Consider the following 16,914-nt stretch of genomic DNA (forward strand, 5'->3'; position numbering starts at 1 on the left):
GTAAGAATGTCTTTATTGGTATTTTTACGTACAGAGGAAATCTACTATGTAGATTGTAATGAAATGTTTCACAATTGGAAAAAAATCTTATTTTCTTCGTGTGGGCAAATAAAATATGTTTATGCAAGATGCTTATTTTCAGACATTTTTCCGAGTTAAAAAAATGTATCCAAAAGTGCAAACTGATTTTGGGTAACATTATTTAAAATCATTTCATATGTCAATTTTTTTTTATACAATCCTACATTGTTACTTTTTTTTTTTTTTTTTTTTTTTTTTTTTTTTTTTTTTTTTCATTTTTTTTAGTTAATATCGACTTTATTTTTCACTGGTAAGGAACTACACGTGAAAGAATAAGAATGGTAAATAATCAAAAATGCTATCAAAAATACAAATTTCAAAAAAAAGATGCAGATGTACATAAATATCTGCAAGAATGAAAATTTATATGGTCTAATCGCTCCATCGTTTCAAGATGTAAAAGCAATGTAGAAACCTCACAAAACTATTTAATACTATTTCGCAATAGATATAGTGATGTCATGACAATTAGACGTTATGATGATATGCACGTAACGTTGAATAAAATCATCGAAAATACATGAAATAAAAAAAAAATGGTTTGTTTTACATGTTAATTCAATTATATCTTTCACCCATAAATTTTCGATTTTAAATCTTCTCTTAAGGCTTCGCAATTCGTGAAAATATTGCATCTAATATTCAGTCCACGAAATATATATATTAGTCTTGCACTAAAACCAATGTCAGCTGTCTACCTAGTAAAATCATCATGAAATGAGATATTGATTTATACGTAGAAGTCACGTCACGTTATAATTGTGACTTCCAATGCGCAGTAAAACTTCATTAAGCGCACACTTAAAAGAAGAAGTATCTACATTATATCTATAATTGTCTGATCGAAAGTTGCCTGCTGGCTCAAGGGACGTTTTTATTTGATTGCAGTCAACGTTTCAAATGAGCATATATAGTTTCACTTTCTTTAATCTTTCTGAACATAATGTGCAAACAATTTAACATTTGAATAATTTGGAAATTCAAACTGCGTTGGAATCTTACATAATCAAAATAACATCATTTGATATTTTTAAAACGACAGTTAATTGAAATTATGCAAATAAATTAATTATCAAAAAGGTATTACCAATTATGCATGAGAACTACGATTTCTAAAATAAAATTATTTCTACTTTGATTTTTTTTTAAAAAAAAACAATGCAATTGATTTTAGTTTTACTGAAACTAATTTTTCTGGAAGAAATGGCAATGAGTTTTGGAACAAGGGCTGATACTCGAATTCTAAGATTACTAGGATTACTTCCCTTGAATGGTGAAAGCTGGAATGGTGGTCGATCCTGTTTGCCGGCCGTGCAGATGGCGCTCGAAGATGTAAATGCTCAGAGCAACATCCTGCAAGACTACAATTTGACTTTTAAATATGTAGACACAGAGGTATGTATACACATTACAAACACGTACTTTTTGGTTGGTAATTAGCCCAATGTTAGTCAGAAAATGTAGCATTAAGAAATGATTTACACATTACCTTTTTCAGATCAAGATTTCGACTGCACTACGCCGCTGCTTTTATTCTGGTAACTGGGCGTTTTAACGTTTGTGTTTACTTCTATTTGGTCGTTTCGATTTCTTATTCTACATCTGACGACTGATTATACTGTGTATCAAACTAAGTAACTCCTAATAATTAGGACATGTGTATTTCTTTTAATTAGGACTCGGTAACTTCTGTTAGTATCACTAAAAAGGACTTTATAGGTTTTCTAAATAAGACTTACTAACTCCTTATCTGCTAATATAGATGTTACCCGATCTGGCCGTTCCAAAGCGGTGCCACACTGTGTTCCCTTATTTGCTTCTTTTGCTCTCGTTGAATGTAGGTTTTGCTTTGTCGATATAATATTATTTGCGGGTACATTTTAGTAATGTGTACATCACATCCATAAATACAAATATGTGTAGGGATACGATTTTAAAACATGACTTATCCATTGTATATCGGACGGAAAAAAAACTAAAACTTTTTCAAAAAATCGCCGTTATCGTCAAACCAGGTTGTAAGATTGGCTTAATAGGTGTGATGTTTTAGTGCAAAATATCCAGTAAATAAACAGGACTCGAGCTCCTGCTAAAAAATCGAACCAAGCAGCGCACTGAACCATGGATAAACACAGAAATATTTCAAAGTATTACGGAACGTGACGAAGCAATTTATTGTTACAAATAAAGAAAAGTCTGACATTAACAATGAAAATTTCAACAAACTGAGAAATAAAACACAATCTATTATTCACAAAGCTAAACAGACTGTTTTACACACACTCTTGAAGAAAATAAAAATGATTCAAAACCTTTACGGAATCATTTTTAGGGGGTTGGTATGTCTACTAAGAAAAATAAATCCTCTTCCTGCCCGAGTATAGGCCTTAAGATTGATTATGGTTAATTATGGTTTGATAAAATGAAAGTAGCTGAAAAGTTCAATAATATTTATACTATTGATCTCCAAATTTGGGCTAAAATGATCTTTCTTTAAAACTGAAGTTTGCTCATATCATGAACATGAGTTTTTATTTCTAAACTGTCTTAAAATGCCAAATCAAGAAGAAGAAAAAACATGCCCGGGTATCGAACACGGACCGCCGCGGCAATAAAAATTTTCCTGCATTCTTGACTAATGCCCAAAGGAAGAATACGCATTTAAGGGCCGTTAAGTATAAAGCTCTATTATTAAGGCAGTTTACCTCTGGTACCCCGTTACAAACGCTTTTCAATCTAGAAAAAAATAATAAGAACTACTAAGTCTTTGGTGTTTCCATAACATTTAATCTGTCAGTAGTTGTAAAGCCTTCTTAAGAAATATAGCAATATTTTTCGGATATCTTAAGATTTCCTTTTTTGTTCTCGTACGATTTTGGGGTCAGTGCCTTTAAGACTTTGGTAAACATTTTATTTTAATTTTTATGCTACCAAAGGTGTATCCGAGGATGGCTTTTTTTCTCTTCTAATAGAAAAAAGTGCTTAGAATTTGAATAAACTTAACATTAATAAAAGTACTTGTTTGGATGGCATCCCTACTTGAGTTATTGTAGACAGTTCTCCTTTAATTGTGCTGGTCCATTAACACGTGCTGTTCCCGATGACTTTAAGTCAGCACGTGATGTTCCACTGTGTAAGTAAAATGATACAAAAGTTGGAGACAATCGACAAGTATCTATTTTAAGTGTTCTCTCTAAAATATTTGAAAGGGCGGTTTATGATAAAGTTGAATCTTACCTTAAAAGTTTGGAAAGAAGTCCTTTTCTTATAAAGGATGCAGCCTTTGGGACGGCCTTTCTACAAGTCTCAGGAACAAGACCCGGCTAAATACATTTAAAACTCAGATGAAACTCTACTTGTTTGGTGCCATGTAGACCATCTAGTATTTTTTTATCTCATTTTGCCTCTCTATGTCAATCACTTATTAAAACAGGACAACAATAGAAATAAGTGGGTTCCTCTATTGTGTTATCTTGGCATGAGTGCGTTTGACATGGTCCTACTTATCATTTAATCTATTTATTTGACCAACTATAATTTGTATCATTTGTAAACATTGTGCTTCGTGAAAAAAAAAGAATTTCATTGCTTCTATTGGTTTCACCTGTCTGTGATATACAATGTAAAACGTCATATATTCCGAAATAAATTATCATTTTTCTAAGCTTATAAATTGTGTACTAAGGTAGTTTCTTATAGTGTACTTCAGGGATGGCTATATTCCGGATGTTTGAATCTTTGAATGTGGATCCGCCCTATGTTATGGTTCTTGGTGGAATGTGCTCGGTTGCATCAGAGGCAACGGCTGAAGTAACATACCTTTGGAACCTTACTCAGGTTTGATACTCTCTCAGACGATCATGATTTTAAAAAATTATATCTTTCGCCTACAACGAGGAAACATTGACTTCAGATAGCTATTTACCGTATAAACATATCTAAATTTATGCAATATATCATGTATGAAGTTGGGACCATGTGTTTTTAGATTTAGATGTTACTTAATTTAGTAACTTGTTTCCACTTACGTTAAGTAAAATCATTATACTGACTTGTTTCATTTAAACGACCCCGTCATGGCATCACTCCCCGAAGGCGAAACAAGATATATCAAATACCAGCTTCCCCGTTCGGTCGGAAAGCAACAATAGCTGACATTTTCTTCTTTTGACATAATAAGTTGAATAATTCAAAATGGCATTTTTTTCAATTAGTTTTCATGTGGATCATCCTCCCCGGTTTTGTCAGATCGCAAGAGATTTCCGAGATTTTTCCGGATAACCTTACCCGACCAAAAGCATAAGACAGCAAGAATAGATTTGATGAGAGCATTTGATTGGAAGAAAGTGGCAACTATCAACCAAGCGTTGGAATTCTTTTCAGCGGTATGTTTTTCTTTTTTAAGCGAAATATTGTTAAACCTTTCAAACGGATAAATTGAAATATCAAACGTCATTGAGAATACTTAAACAGTGTTTTTCTGAAATGAGTTTTTGACTTTGTTATCTGTTGTTTAAGTCAACAAGAAAGGTGTATTTTATGGGGTTTCGTTTCACATTCCAAACATTCATCAAGCCTTACTGGTATTCATCAAAATATGTTATATATAAAATAAACAATCCTCTGAGAGCTGTCGCACATAGCCAAGACTAATTTATCCTGTGTCCATAAATGAAAACATAAAGAAAAGTAGGAGTCATGTATATTCGACCTCTAAAGTTTGGGTATGAACATGTGTGTAATAAGTTTTGTTTAATATATTTCTATAAATGCAAAAATAATCTGCCTGACAATGCTACCAAAATATTAAGTATTAGTCCACAGTAAAAACAACAACAGAAACTGACTTATATAAAAGATGAAAATGTCACAATGGTTTGATAGTGTTATACTTATTGTTATGCAAATCAAAGGTTTTTGTCCTAAAAATCCATATTAGTTCAAAATTAAGTAAACTGTTGTGATAAATCAATGCCTTTATATTTTTCATGTTAAACTTTATTGTTTCATATTTAAGCAAATAAGATAGATAATATATATTTTTGCTTCATTTTAGGTAATAGATGATTTTGTACGTGAAGTCCAAAATACTGAAATAACCGTAATATCACAAGAGATATTTGAAAATGACCCTCTTACAAGAGTAAAGAATCTAAAGGTAACTGTGGTAGTCATATAATGGGGCATAACTAGAGATTAGTGTATACGAAATTATTTGCTTATTTGAATAATTATAGAAAGCGGTTCCTGTACTTACGTCATATGAAAGGCATGTTCGTGACGTCAGTGGGGTTTGTACCACGAACTCCGGATTGAGCGGCTGACATCTTAACCACTTGACCACCGCTTCCCCTGAAACCTTTGACGTCACAGTAATCAATATTTTTCTTTTAAACAAAACTGTTAAAATAATTTGAATTTTAGTTGATATTATAAAAGTAGTGCTATGAATTGGTCTTTTTTTTTCTTAAACTATGCATGACTTTACCATTATGTCTTCGCTGCTGGAAATTAAGGTGTTTTTGGCTACGCATACGAATCAATGTGACTTTTTATTGTTCATCATGTGACTTCAAACGTTTACAGCAAAAAACAATCATACTTAAAGTTGATAAAGAACGCCAATGGTCGGTATTTTTCTGCATTACGATTTTTAACCTTTTTTGCCTTTATATTTGAAATCAGAAGTCAGAATTTATTAATTTGTGTACCATTTCAGCATTGAACGTTAGTATAATTGTTTTTCTACTTCCGTGTTTGGTGGCGTTTCAAAGTTGTTCTAGAAACCAATCCTGTCGTTCCATTTCTTATAAGTTTATTCTGTTAAATTAATATTACTCCAGTTCCTTTAATATTTTCTCTGTATTTCTCTGATTTCAATATCTCGACTTCCGACTTCAGGGAATGCTCTTATCGCTAATTCATCCCCGTTTTACAAACATGTATTACTGACCCGATCACGCCACAGGGGTAGAATACAATTGGTTTTAACGTATGGCAATAAGTAAAGAAAGATTATCTTTTATGGAAGTTTTCGTTCATTAGCAGAAATTAGCAGAAGCAATATATTGTTATTATCAGATAACAGTTATCTTAAAATGAAGCTGGGAGGTCAATGCAATTAAGTTAGCATTACTTTACATCAAGCACGTTCATAAAGTGTACTCTTATAAAGAATTAAAATGTGGTAGCCATTTTGTCAAAATTGAAAGATTGAATGTTACAGTATTTAAACAAAAGATTGAATGTTACAGTAAACACAGGGTTGGATACAGGATATTGGGTAAGGGGTCGTGGACATTTGGTTCTTTTTTTGTGTGAAATGTAAGGAGACGCGAAATGTTGAATGTTTTGCTCTGTTAGCTAAATGATACTAATGAAGAAATCCGAGCGAAGCGACCTGAAAATTTAATGCATTTAATTTTCATTTGCTTCTCCCTGAATAATGATGATTATTTTTAGGTTTAACGTAGCACTAGCAAAGATATATATCATGTGGAGAACTTTCTTGATGGTTGAGGAAGAGCCCATGATGAGAGCGGGTATCTAGGTAGAACCATTGCCCCTCTGGAAGCCAGATGGATGGTTTCCTTATAAGAGAGAATTCTACACCCCTAACGAGGTTTCGAATCCACAACAGTGAGGGGGGAGTAATTTAAAGTCAGCGGCCTCAACAACTCGGCCTAGGAAGTCCAAGTTCATTTTACTTTATCCGGTTGTATGTCCACTTTCCCGTCTGTATGGCTGTTCGTCTGTCAGCTCTACCATAACATCAAAAATATAAGATATGTTTTATGACAACCTGTTCATAGATAGAAATAATTTCGTAGAATATTGTTATTTTGTACTTGTATGCATGTTCGTCTTCGTCCAATCCTATGTCCATCCGCCCGCCCGCGAGCCTGCTAGGTATTCAGTCAGTCAGCAATATGAAAAAACAATTATGCATATAGTTTTCACTAATTTGCCATATCTAAACGTCTGGTGTTACAGCAAAAAAACTTATTCAGACTTTTATTTCTCGGCAATAGTCTTGTTGATTACTGCCAGGCTAAGATTTCATATCATCTAAGCAGATTCAATACTTCCAAAACCTTGCATTGTAATTAGACAATTAAAGGTAGTGGACCCCTAATAAGAATCGAGATTGCCGATTGTCATCACGGGTTCACTACCTTAAAAGTTGCATACAGAACCTTGTGAAATAGTTCCTTTTTCAGAGCCGAGATGCTAGGATTATTATAGTCGCTGCATACGAAGACAAGGCAAGGGCTGTGATTTGCGCGGTAAGAATTAGACCTATCAGCATCATACTTGTACCTTACATTTATTCTATTGTGGTATTTTGTAACTTCTGTATAATTGTGTTATCAATCATCATTTGAAACTTCGGTTCCTTTGATGTGAAAAGATGTTTTTATGTTTCCATTCTGAGAGTGAGAAAGTTGGTTTTCACTGGTGATGTCTCTATGCTGATACATTTATTGAATTTTGCTTAATATGTCCAATTCTCCGCGGATATCCAATGCTCTCTGGCTATATCTATGGGGGCTGTGTGATGATTGGTTTCGGTTGGTTATTTTTAAAATCTTAGGCTAAGTATGTTTCTATGCTAAGAGTTTGTGTGGGAATTTAGCCAGAGCAACAAGAATAGCCAGTGTAGCCAGAAATCAACCCTAACGCTAACCCTGGCTACACTGGCTACTCTGACTGCTCTGGCTGATAAAATGCTCAGCAATAGTTCAATATGAAAAGACACTCGTGTAATATCTTGTATGAATGCTGAGAGTGTGATAATTGGTTTTCACTGGTTACTTTGGTAACGGGTAAGAAAATTGTTAAATCGGTATATATTAATGATGAAAGATCATTTTTAACAAATATATATGCATCGGGGGGAAATATTGAGGCTGGCAGCAGATAAAAACTACAAACTTTCGCGTTTCGAGGGTAACTTGTTTTACGAATAATAAACTTCGCTGCAGGAATTGCTAACTTAAATAGCGCGAAGCCATATCTAGGTAAAGTTTACATTTTGACCATTACGGACGTATATGCTTAAGGTGGAATAAAAGGTTTACGCTGGTAATGCCAAGTGCTTGCAGAATGTACATAGACTTCGGGTGAAATGACAGGATTTTGCTGATTATGCACAAGGCTCTCTGGATATATCAGTGCTGACTGCATGATTACTTTCTCGCGTGTTATGTCCAATGCGCCTGTGATGATTCTCTCCAATGCTCTCTGAATGTATCTATTCTGACTGTGTGATGACTGGTTTCCGCGTGCTATGTCAAATGTTCTCTAGCTGTATTTACGCTGACTGTGTGATGACTGGTTTCCGCGTGTTATGTCAAAGGCTGTCTGGATGTATCTATGCTGACTGCATGATAATTACTTTTTCATGTGTTATGTCCAGTGCTGTCTGTAATGGTTAACTCCAATGCTCTCTGAATGTATCTATACCGGCTGTGTGAAGAATGAATTCCACGTGTTATGTCAAATGTGCTCTAGCTGTATTTATGCTGACTGTGTCATGACTGGTTTCCGCGTGTTATGTCAAATGCTGTCTGGATGTATCTATGCCTCCTGCATGATAATTACTTTTTCATGTGTTATGTCCAGTGCTCTCTGTAATGGTTATCTCCAATGCTCTCTGAATGTACCTATACTGACTGTGTGAAGACTGGTTTCCGCGTGTTATGTCCAATGCTGTCTGGATGTATCTATGCTGACTGCATGATAATTACTTTTTCATGTGTTATGTCCAGTGCTCTCTGTAATAGTAATCTCCAAAGCTCTCTAAATGTATCTATACTGACTGTGTGAAGAATGGTTTCCGCGTGTTATGTCAAATGTGCTCTAGCTGTATTTATGCTGACTGTGTCATGACTGGTTTCCGCGTGTTATGTCAAATGCTGTCTGGATGTATCTATGCTGACTGCATGATAATTACTTTTTCATGTGTTATCTCCAATGCTCTCTGAATGTACCTATACTGACTGTGTGAAGACTGGTTTCCGCGTGTTATGTCCAATGCTGTCTGGATGTATCTATGCTGACTGCATGATAATTACTTTTTCATGTGTTATGTCCAGTGCTCTCTGTAATAGTAATCTCCAAAGCTCTCTAAATGTATCTATACTGACTGTGTGAAGAATGAATTCCGCGTGTTATGTCAAATGTGCTCTAGCTGTATTTATGCTGACTGTGTTATGACTGGTTTCCGCGTGTTATGTCAAATGCTGTCTTTCTATGTCGACTGTGAAATTACATTTTACGTGTTATGCTCAGAGCTTTCTGTAAGTAACTGTACTGACTGTGTGATAATTTTTCGCGTTTTATGTCCTGTGCTCTCTAAATGTATCTATGCTGACTGTGTGATGATTGCTTTTGCTTGTATGTCCAGTGCTATTTGAATGAATTATTCTATTTTGACTCTATAGTGATCGGTTTTCGCTTATTATATTCAAAGCTTTATGAATGAATCTAGGAGGAAAGAATAGTGATTTGTTTTTTGCTTATGATAATCATAGATAATTTCAAACCACCATCGTAATTTTCATCCACCAACACAAAAATTTGGTATTTTACGTCGGCAGTCTGGAAATCTCCAGACTCTCCCAAATGTTTTGGTATATCTTACATATTTTTGTCATGTCACTATTTTACGAAGCTTTTTTATTGAAACCATGTTTTACAGGCGTATAAAGTTGGATTGTATGGGCCGAAAATTGTCTGGATCTTTTTTGGATGGTATTCCCAAACATTTTGGCGGAATAATCTTCAAGGATTTGACTGTGGGGAAGAAGAAATGAGTGCGGTTGTGGACGGTTCTTTCATTACTGAAGAAGCATATAAAAACCCAAAAGAAGAAAGAGGAATAGCGAACATGACTGGTATCTTAGCTACATTTGGATATATTTATATATTCACGTAAAATTAAAGGCACTGACCTCCAGATTTTGACTAAAAAATGATTTTTCTTTCAAATCGAAGTTTGGTATTATTATGAACATTAGAATATGAGTTTTTGTTTTTGAACTATTTTAAAAATGCCAAATCAAGAAAATAAGATGACCGCGTCAGGAATCGAACCCGGACCGCCGCGGCAATAAAGAAGTTTTCAGCTGTCGTTACCAATACCGCTATTATTGAAATATCATTTTGTTTACATTGTTTGTTTTCGAATATCGGTATTTAAAACAATTGACAAAAAATTGATGCATTGCAAAAGTTATAAAGTTATTCGGACACATCAACAATTGCTTTAAAAGTTCATGTATTATTTCTGTATCCTTTCAGCAAGTGAGTTTGAACACAGGTTTTACAACTATCATGCATATGATCGTAAATACGAGAGTTACAATTTTGTTGCTCATACTTGCTATGATACAATATGGGTTGTCGCGTTGGCACTGGACTGCACCGTGAGGGAAATGGATCAGCGAGGTTAGCTTATTTTGCTGTACTGATGGGCTGTCTCGTTTCCATTTATCCAACTTTATCCAAAATTTAATATATTTTGCAACTCACCATATAAAATCATTTTCTTATTTTGCTTTACACCTATAAAACGTTTTCAAAATTACATATGTAATCGTTCTACAGATTTATTTGGATTTAACCCCGTTACTTCACTTCCGTAGTTTAGAAAAGGTAGATCTAGTTCTAACCTATGCCTAACAGATGTAGCATTCAACTACCATACTGGTTCGAGTCGTAAATTCGGCCAGGTCGTAAATATTCGGCCACCCACTTTAAAGCTTTTTTTTCGAGCCAGATGCTTGAGAACGCATATGTGTCATCACCCGCTTGACAAACGCTTAAAGCTATTTTTTTTAATGGAGAAGTATCTATACAAGCGCGTGCGATGACGTCACGCGACCCGCGAGACAAAATATTTGCTATTTAGAGTACACATCTTTAGGGAAGGACAACTTTTTTTCTACTCACATCAATTTTTTGTTTTTTGCCGACATAGTTGTCCTACACATAGAAATATTTTTGTCCTTCATTTAGGCTACGCAAAAACACTTGACATGTTTACCTACGCTGACGCGGACGTAAATGATATAATATTTGACTGCATGAGCAACACGTCAATGACCGGCGTCTCCGGAAGTGTTGCGTTTACAGATAGTGACCCAGACAAGATTATAGAGATAGAACGAATACAAGGTATTTATATTACCGTTGTTACATCCTGATGTTGGTAACATGTTTTGTCATTGCATTTATTACCTAGAAAGGGGGTTTCCGCGGCCAACTGGTTACGGTCGCTAACTTGCACCCACTCTCCTATAGAACAAAAGGGAACATAACGACTGCGATGCTATTAAATAAAAATGCTACTAACCAATATTCAAATAGTTAAGGCAGTTGTCACTTCTTTTGTTATTTTTCATGTAAAATATGCTTTTTTAGATCAAACTCTACATGTATGTACATAAAGACTTTTATTTATTCAATCAAAACATTGGACAGGTTATTTTGAACGATAGTAGCTGAATACCTTTGATTGATATAAACAGAAAGTAGGCAGCAATCATTGATGGAACAGTTTTCCTGATTTGATTTATCATTAAAAAACTAATTGCACCTCGTGCAAAATTTGTGTTGTTCAATACTGCAAATCATGAGCTGAATACTTTACAGATGGAAAGCGGGAGCCAGTCGGACTTTATAGACAGGATAAAGATCCTTCATATTTTGAGTGGATTGAAGATGCTATTAGATGGAAAGGTAAGATGCTATTAGATGAACATTCGTTCTGTTTCTTTACATTTATTAACACTAAGTTTCCAAACGGCGCAGATTCAACATTATTCCAAAATGCAAATGTCTAATTAAATATGAAGTGCATATTTAATTATATCGGCAGTCAAGAAAGTATGACGAAGGTTATGTCGGCAGTCGAGAATATTCTTTGCATTACTAGTGCAACAAATATGACAGCGACATTATTAACGAAAGCAATTTGGACCCTTTACACGATTAAATTGCATCGATCCAAAGTTTAGCTAAGCTTGGCTATTAATGCTGCTTTAAGGCTCTTATTTGAAACATATCTAGATATACTTTATGTTTGTTCGCAGAGTTTAAACTTGAATTTTTAAGAGATTTGCAGGTATAAGGAAAACAAAACTGTTTGTGCAAATTGTGTACTAGTAATATGATTGAATCAGACAAAACCGTTTGTGCAAATTATGTACCAGTAATGTAACTGTATCAGACAAAACCGTTTGTGCAAATTATGACCAGTAATTTAATTGAATCAGAATGTCACGTTTTGCTGTGTTGTTCCAGATGCGAAATATTTGTCAGAAATATGTTTGCCATGTATCATGGCCAGCCATCAAATATTTGTCTCTTTTATGTCTTCAAAAATGTTTTTTAAAATTGCAAAATTCTCACTTGATGCTGTTAAATTTAAAAAAAGAGATAAATTTGAACATATTTCTGTTTCTTAAATGTATGATGCAAATGATTAGTAATAGGGATTTTAAGTTTTTCTTTTACGAAATATCAAGACATTTTAAGAATATTTATTTTGTTTCTATTCAGATGGAATTATACCTCGAGACTCAACCTATGTCAGATACGAAGAAATAGGAATTCCTCCTACCCTGTTTATAACAATGACGTCATTGGCAGGACTTGGTTCGGCTCTGGCCTTGTCATTCCTTACATTTAATATCATTTATAGAAATAATAGGTAAATCCTAATTTTTTGTTTATCAACTTTTCAAAATGTGCAATACTAAATAGTATAATGTTGCCATTGGGTTTGGTATAGGCTTTATATATGAAGTTATTCCCAGTGTAACATCTCTTCCCAACACCGCTATGATAAGCCTAGAGCCTTCGTGGGTATTTGTATATCATAGCTTTTCAGTCATATTTATCTTTCTGTCAGGTACATAATCACAAATGATGTTAGGTTACAATAAAATATCAATCGTCAATGTTTTTCCCCATACTGACGTTCTATTTCATATTTCATGCGTTAAATTTATGACATTAGTTTAATTTGTGTCGTCGCGTTAAAAAGTTCATTAAACGATCACTGCAGTCAAAAGAACAAAATAATTTGTAAAATAGTTTTGAGAGTATAAGCGTATGTGATAAAAAGCCGCGCAGTATTTTCACATCAAAACCTGTGTATTTATCAGTGAGTGACGCAAGTAAGAATTTAACAGTATTTTGTTGCATCAATATTTATTTTCGAAAAAGCCACTTGGTGTTCAAATGATTTGATCTGGTTAATTCTAGCCTGTAGTGTATTGCGAAAAGTGTTTTAAAATCAAATCTTACCAAAGACCATAATTTTTTAACATTGTCATGTTACCAAAAACTTTCATTGATATATTTGTGTCAAAAATCAATCAAACTTATTTTGACAGATATGTAAAAATGTCATCACCGAATATCAACAACGTCCTGCTATTGGGCTGCATCCTGTCATATTGCACAGTCTTTTTCAAAGTCACAGAAACTTCTAGTGGAACTCTCTGCAAGGTCAGTATCTATGTTAGCTGCTTCCGTTGCATCTACAGTAAGTTTGAAAATATTTGTGCTTGTTAATTATAAAACAACAATATTGAATCAACTGACATCACCACGTCATGCATAACGGCCAACATTTTTGTCAGACTACTGTCGATTTTCACACGTTCCTGTAGCTTCTGCATGGCAATTCTATACATGCAGGAAATGTCACAAAATACAGTACTGTATTTTGTGACATTTCCTGCATGTATAGAATTGCACGCACATACACAGCAAATACACAAGGACAAAATGAACACATAAAGGAAACACAATGGGAACACCATTAACGAGGTTTCTTTGTCGTTTCAGGAAATGTAGCAATTATCTTTTAAATTGCAGGTCAGAGTAATCCTCTTCTCACTCGGGTTCACGATGACGTTTGGTGCCTTATTTTCAAAGACGTGGCGAGTTTATCGTATTTTCACCAACAAGAAACTTCTCAAAAGGGTATGGCATAAAATAATGTTTCTTCTTTATTCATAGCAATGTGTATCAGTAAACCTTGATGGAAGATCTTGCTTCAAAATTTTGAAACACAAGGTGTGTTCCTCAACGCGTTTATGTTTATTGGAATAACGTTAACTTAAACGTACATACGCAATTTTTAACTTTAAACAGTTAAGTTTGGTGGGCTAGATTGTTATATTAACAATTCATGGCAAAGAAGTATTAGGTCACGGCTTTTTGTCTTTCATCGATTCATTATAAAAACAATAAATAGGATGAAACAAACATTGTGTTGAAATGTTTCAGACTATAAAAGACTACCAGTTGTTGGCTATAATCGGGGCTGTTGTAGCTGTCGTATTGGTTGTATTGATTGTTTGGGAAACAATAGGACCTCACATGGTGGAAACGAAATACCTTCCAAAAGATGTACACAACTCTTACATATACTGCATTGATTCATAATGTGTCCTGGTTGTACACTTTTCCTCTCTTTATAGTTCGAACATTTGAGTGTCACGCTGGTGACGTTTAAAATCATTTATAATCTGCTTTCAAATTCTAGAAATGCCTAAAATTGAGTGATCATTTCTGCTTTTATTTGCAGTCAGATAAAAAAAATAATTTTAACCTTGATTATACTTGATTTTGTACTTGGCAGACATAATTTGTAAAAATATGTAGTAGCCCCATTTCAAGTTTTCAAGAGCACGTCGTGTTTTTATACGTTCATGTGCTATTTGAATTCGAGAAATATCAGGCTAAAACCAAAATCGGATTGTGCCGAGTATTCCTGTCACATGTGTCAATACCTTTTTTATTTGTCTTTGTTGTTTTTGTTTTCAGATTTATTTGATTGGTAATGACGCCGAGGTTTATCCGTACGTTCGCGTTTGCCTATCCGAATATTCGGAATATTTTGCTTGGATATTGTACATAATTGAAGGAATGTTATTAACGTTTGGTGCATTTCTTGCTTGGGAAACTAGACATGTATGTATGTAAATGAAATTACTGGTAAGCAAAAATATTTGAAAGAATTGTGCACTTCATTCTGATAAGATTATGCCTGTGTTTTCCTTTTCCAAATATTCAATCTGTAAAATCATTTAATTTTGTACCTAACATTCTGTGGTTTCGACAAAAAAAAATGAACATTTCGTGGGGACTTGACTTTGAGGATTTCAAATTAAAAAGATAAAATTACTGGAAACTGTACAAATTGATCGGGATATATTTTCATCAATTAACGCACCTATTAAATACTCGTATTATACATAATTGAAGGAATGCTGTTAGCATTTTGGAAACTTTTTGCTCGAAAGACCGGACATCTATGTATGAAATGACATCTATATCTGTATATTTCACACAAAATAATTCTGCAAACATGATTTCAGCAGAGCAGAGATGCGCAGTATTACTCTATGAATAAACGGTTGCATAGTTCATGAAATAATCTTGATAATCATTCTATTACTGCAGTGTTACTAACTAAAATAACAGGTTATGTAAAGAAATATTTTAAAAAAAAAAACTCCAATGTGTATACTTTAGCTACTAAAATAAGTATTTCGCTTCAAAGTACGTATTTCGTTCAATAAACATAAAAGACATAAGAAAATAATAACAAGGTTTAGATTTTTAGCTAACAACACAGGTATAAAAAATCACTAAAGTTAAATCTCTAGTTAGAACAATACTGTCTTAAACAAACAAATATCTAAGACTCTTTTCAAATCTCACGCAATTATCTTATAACCAGGTGAAGATTCAAGCTTTGAATGACTCGCAGCAGATAGGAGTATGTATATATAATGTCGTCGTTTTGAGTGCGGTTGGTCTGGCACTTTCTCTTATCCTAGAAGATCAAGAAATCTTAATGTATGGAATAACATCCACGTGCATAATAATTGGCACAACCGTAACACAACTTGTGGTTTTCATACCAAAGGTAACATTTTTACATTCGAAACGAATGGTGTCACTACATGTTATAGTATATCCGGCGTAGTAACGTTTTGTTTGGGTTTTTTGTTGTTGTTTTTTTGTTTTTTGTATGATATAGATAACATTTTATAAATGTTAACAATAATTCATAATTGAAAACTACATTCAGACTAACCATGACGATCTGTTGCAGGTACAAGCTGTAAGGACTAATAAAGTATCGAGTGATGACCAAGCCATGTCTACAAGAATCACAACAGTGGGTGGAAATCAGACTTCAGAGCTTGACGCAAATAAACCAAGATCCATTTCACAAAACATTGAGAGCAATTAGATTGAAAGCATCTTACCCGCAGATGACCTGAACACTACGTTAAAATATTCGCAGTTGATTTAGAAGAATGTTTGTTTCCATAGAAAAAAAATAATATATTGACAACACACGTGGCCATGTATCTGAAATAACTGATACGTGTCTAAGAAATGATATACTAGTATGTCATTTATTGATTTGTCGTTGAATAAAATCATTGTTTGGGGTTCAGACGCAAAGAAATGATATCATGTGTGCGCAGCCCCAGTAATATAACAATACACATCTGAACGTCAAACGATGATTTTATTCAATAGCAAATTGCTATTTAAGTTGCATTATTTTGATTCTAAGACGTTATTAAGGGTTATTATCTACATCTTTGAAGATATTCACCAAATATTTTTGCCAGTTTTTGTGTGGTTTTCTATTCCATCGCACTGCTGTGACGTTTGGCGTGATAATTGTGACGTATGATCTGTGTGTGTGTGTGTGTGTGTGTGTGTGTGTGTGTGTGTGTGTGTAATACTACGCAGTTTCAGTCTTCTTTGTTGTATATTTCCCTAAAT

General features: G+C 34.0%; 1 protein-coding gene across 1 annotated transcript; it reads left to right on the forward strand.

Moving 5' to 3' along the window:
- Positions 1 to 1,284: 1,284 nt before the first annotated feature.
- Positions 1,285 to 16,366, forward strand: LOC123530981 (gamma-aminobutyric acid type B receptor subunit 2-like). The gene is made up of 14 exons (XM_053518101.1): positions 1,285 to 1,476; positions 3,781 to 3,918; positions 4,296 to 4,466; positions 5,138 to 5,239; positions 9,785 to 9,980; positions 10,387 to 10,533; positions 11,104 to 11,262; positions 11,740 to 11,826; positions 12,649 to 12,799; positions 13,488 to 13,602; positions 13,975 to 14,082; positions 14,389 to 14,511; positions 14,929 to 15,075; positions 16,226 to 16,366. Exons 1-14 carry the CDS (start codon positions 1,285 to 1,287, stop codon positions 16,364 to 16,366), a joined length of 1,977 nt encoding a protein of 658 aa, XP_053374076.1.
- The last annotated feature ends 548 nt before the right edge of the window (positions 16,367 to 16,914 follow it).

This window comes from Mercenaria mercenaria, chromosome 11 (genome assembly GCF_021730395.1).
Source record: "Mercenaria mercenaria strain notata chromosome 11, MADL_Memer_1, whole genome shotgun sequence".
Lineage (NCBI taxonomy): Eukaryota > Metazoa > Mollusca > Bivalvia > Venerida > Veneridae > Mercenaria > Mercenaria mercenaria.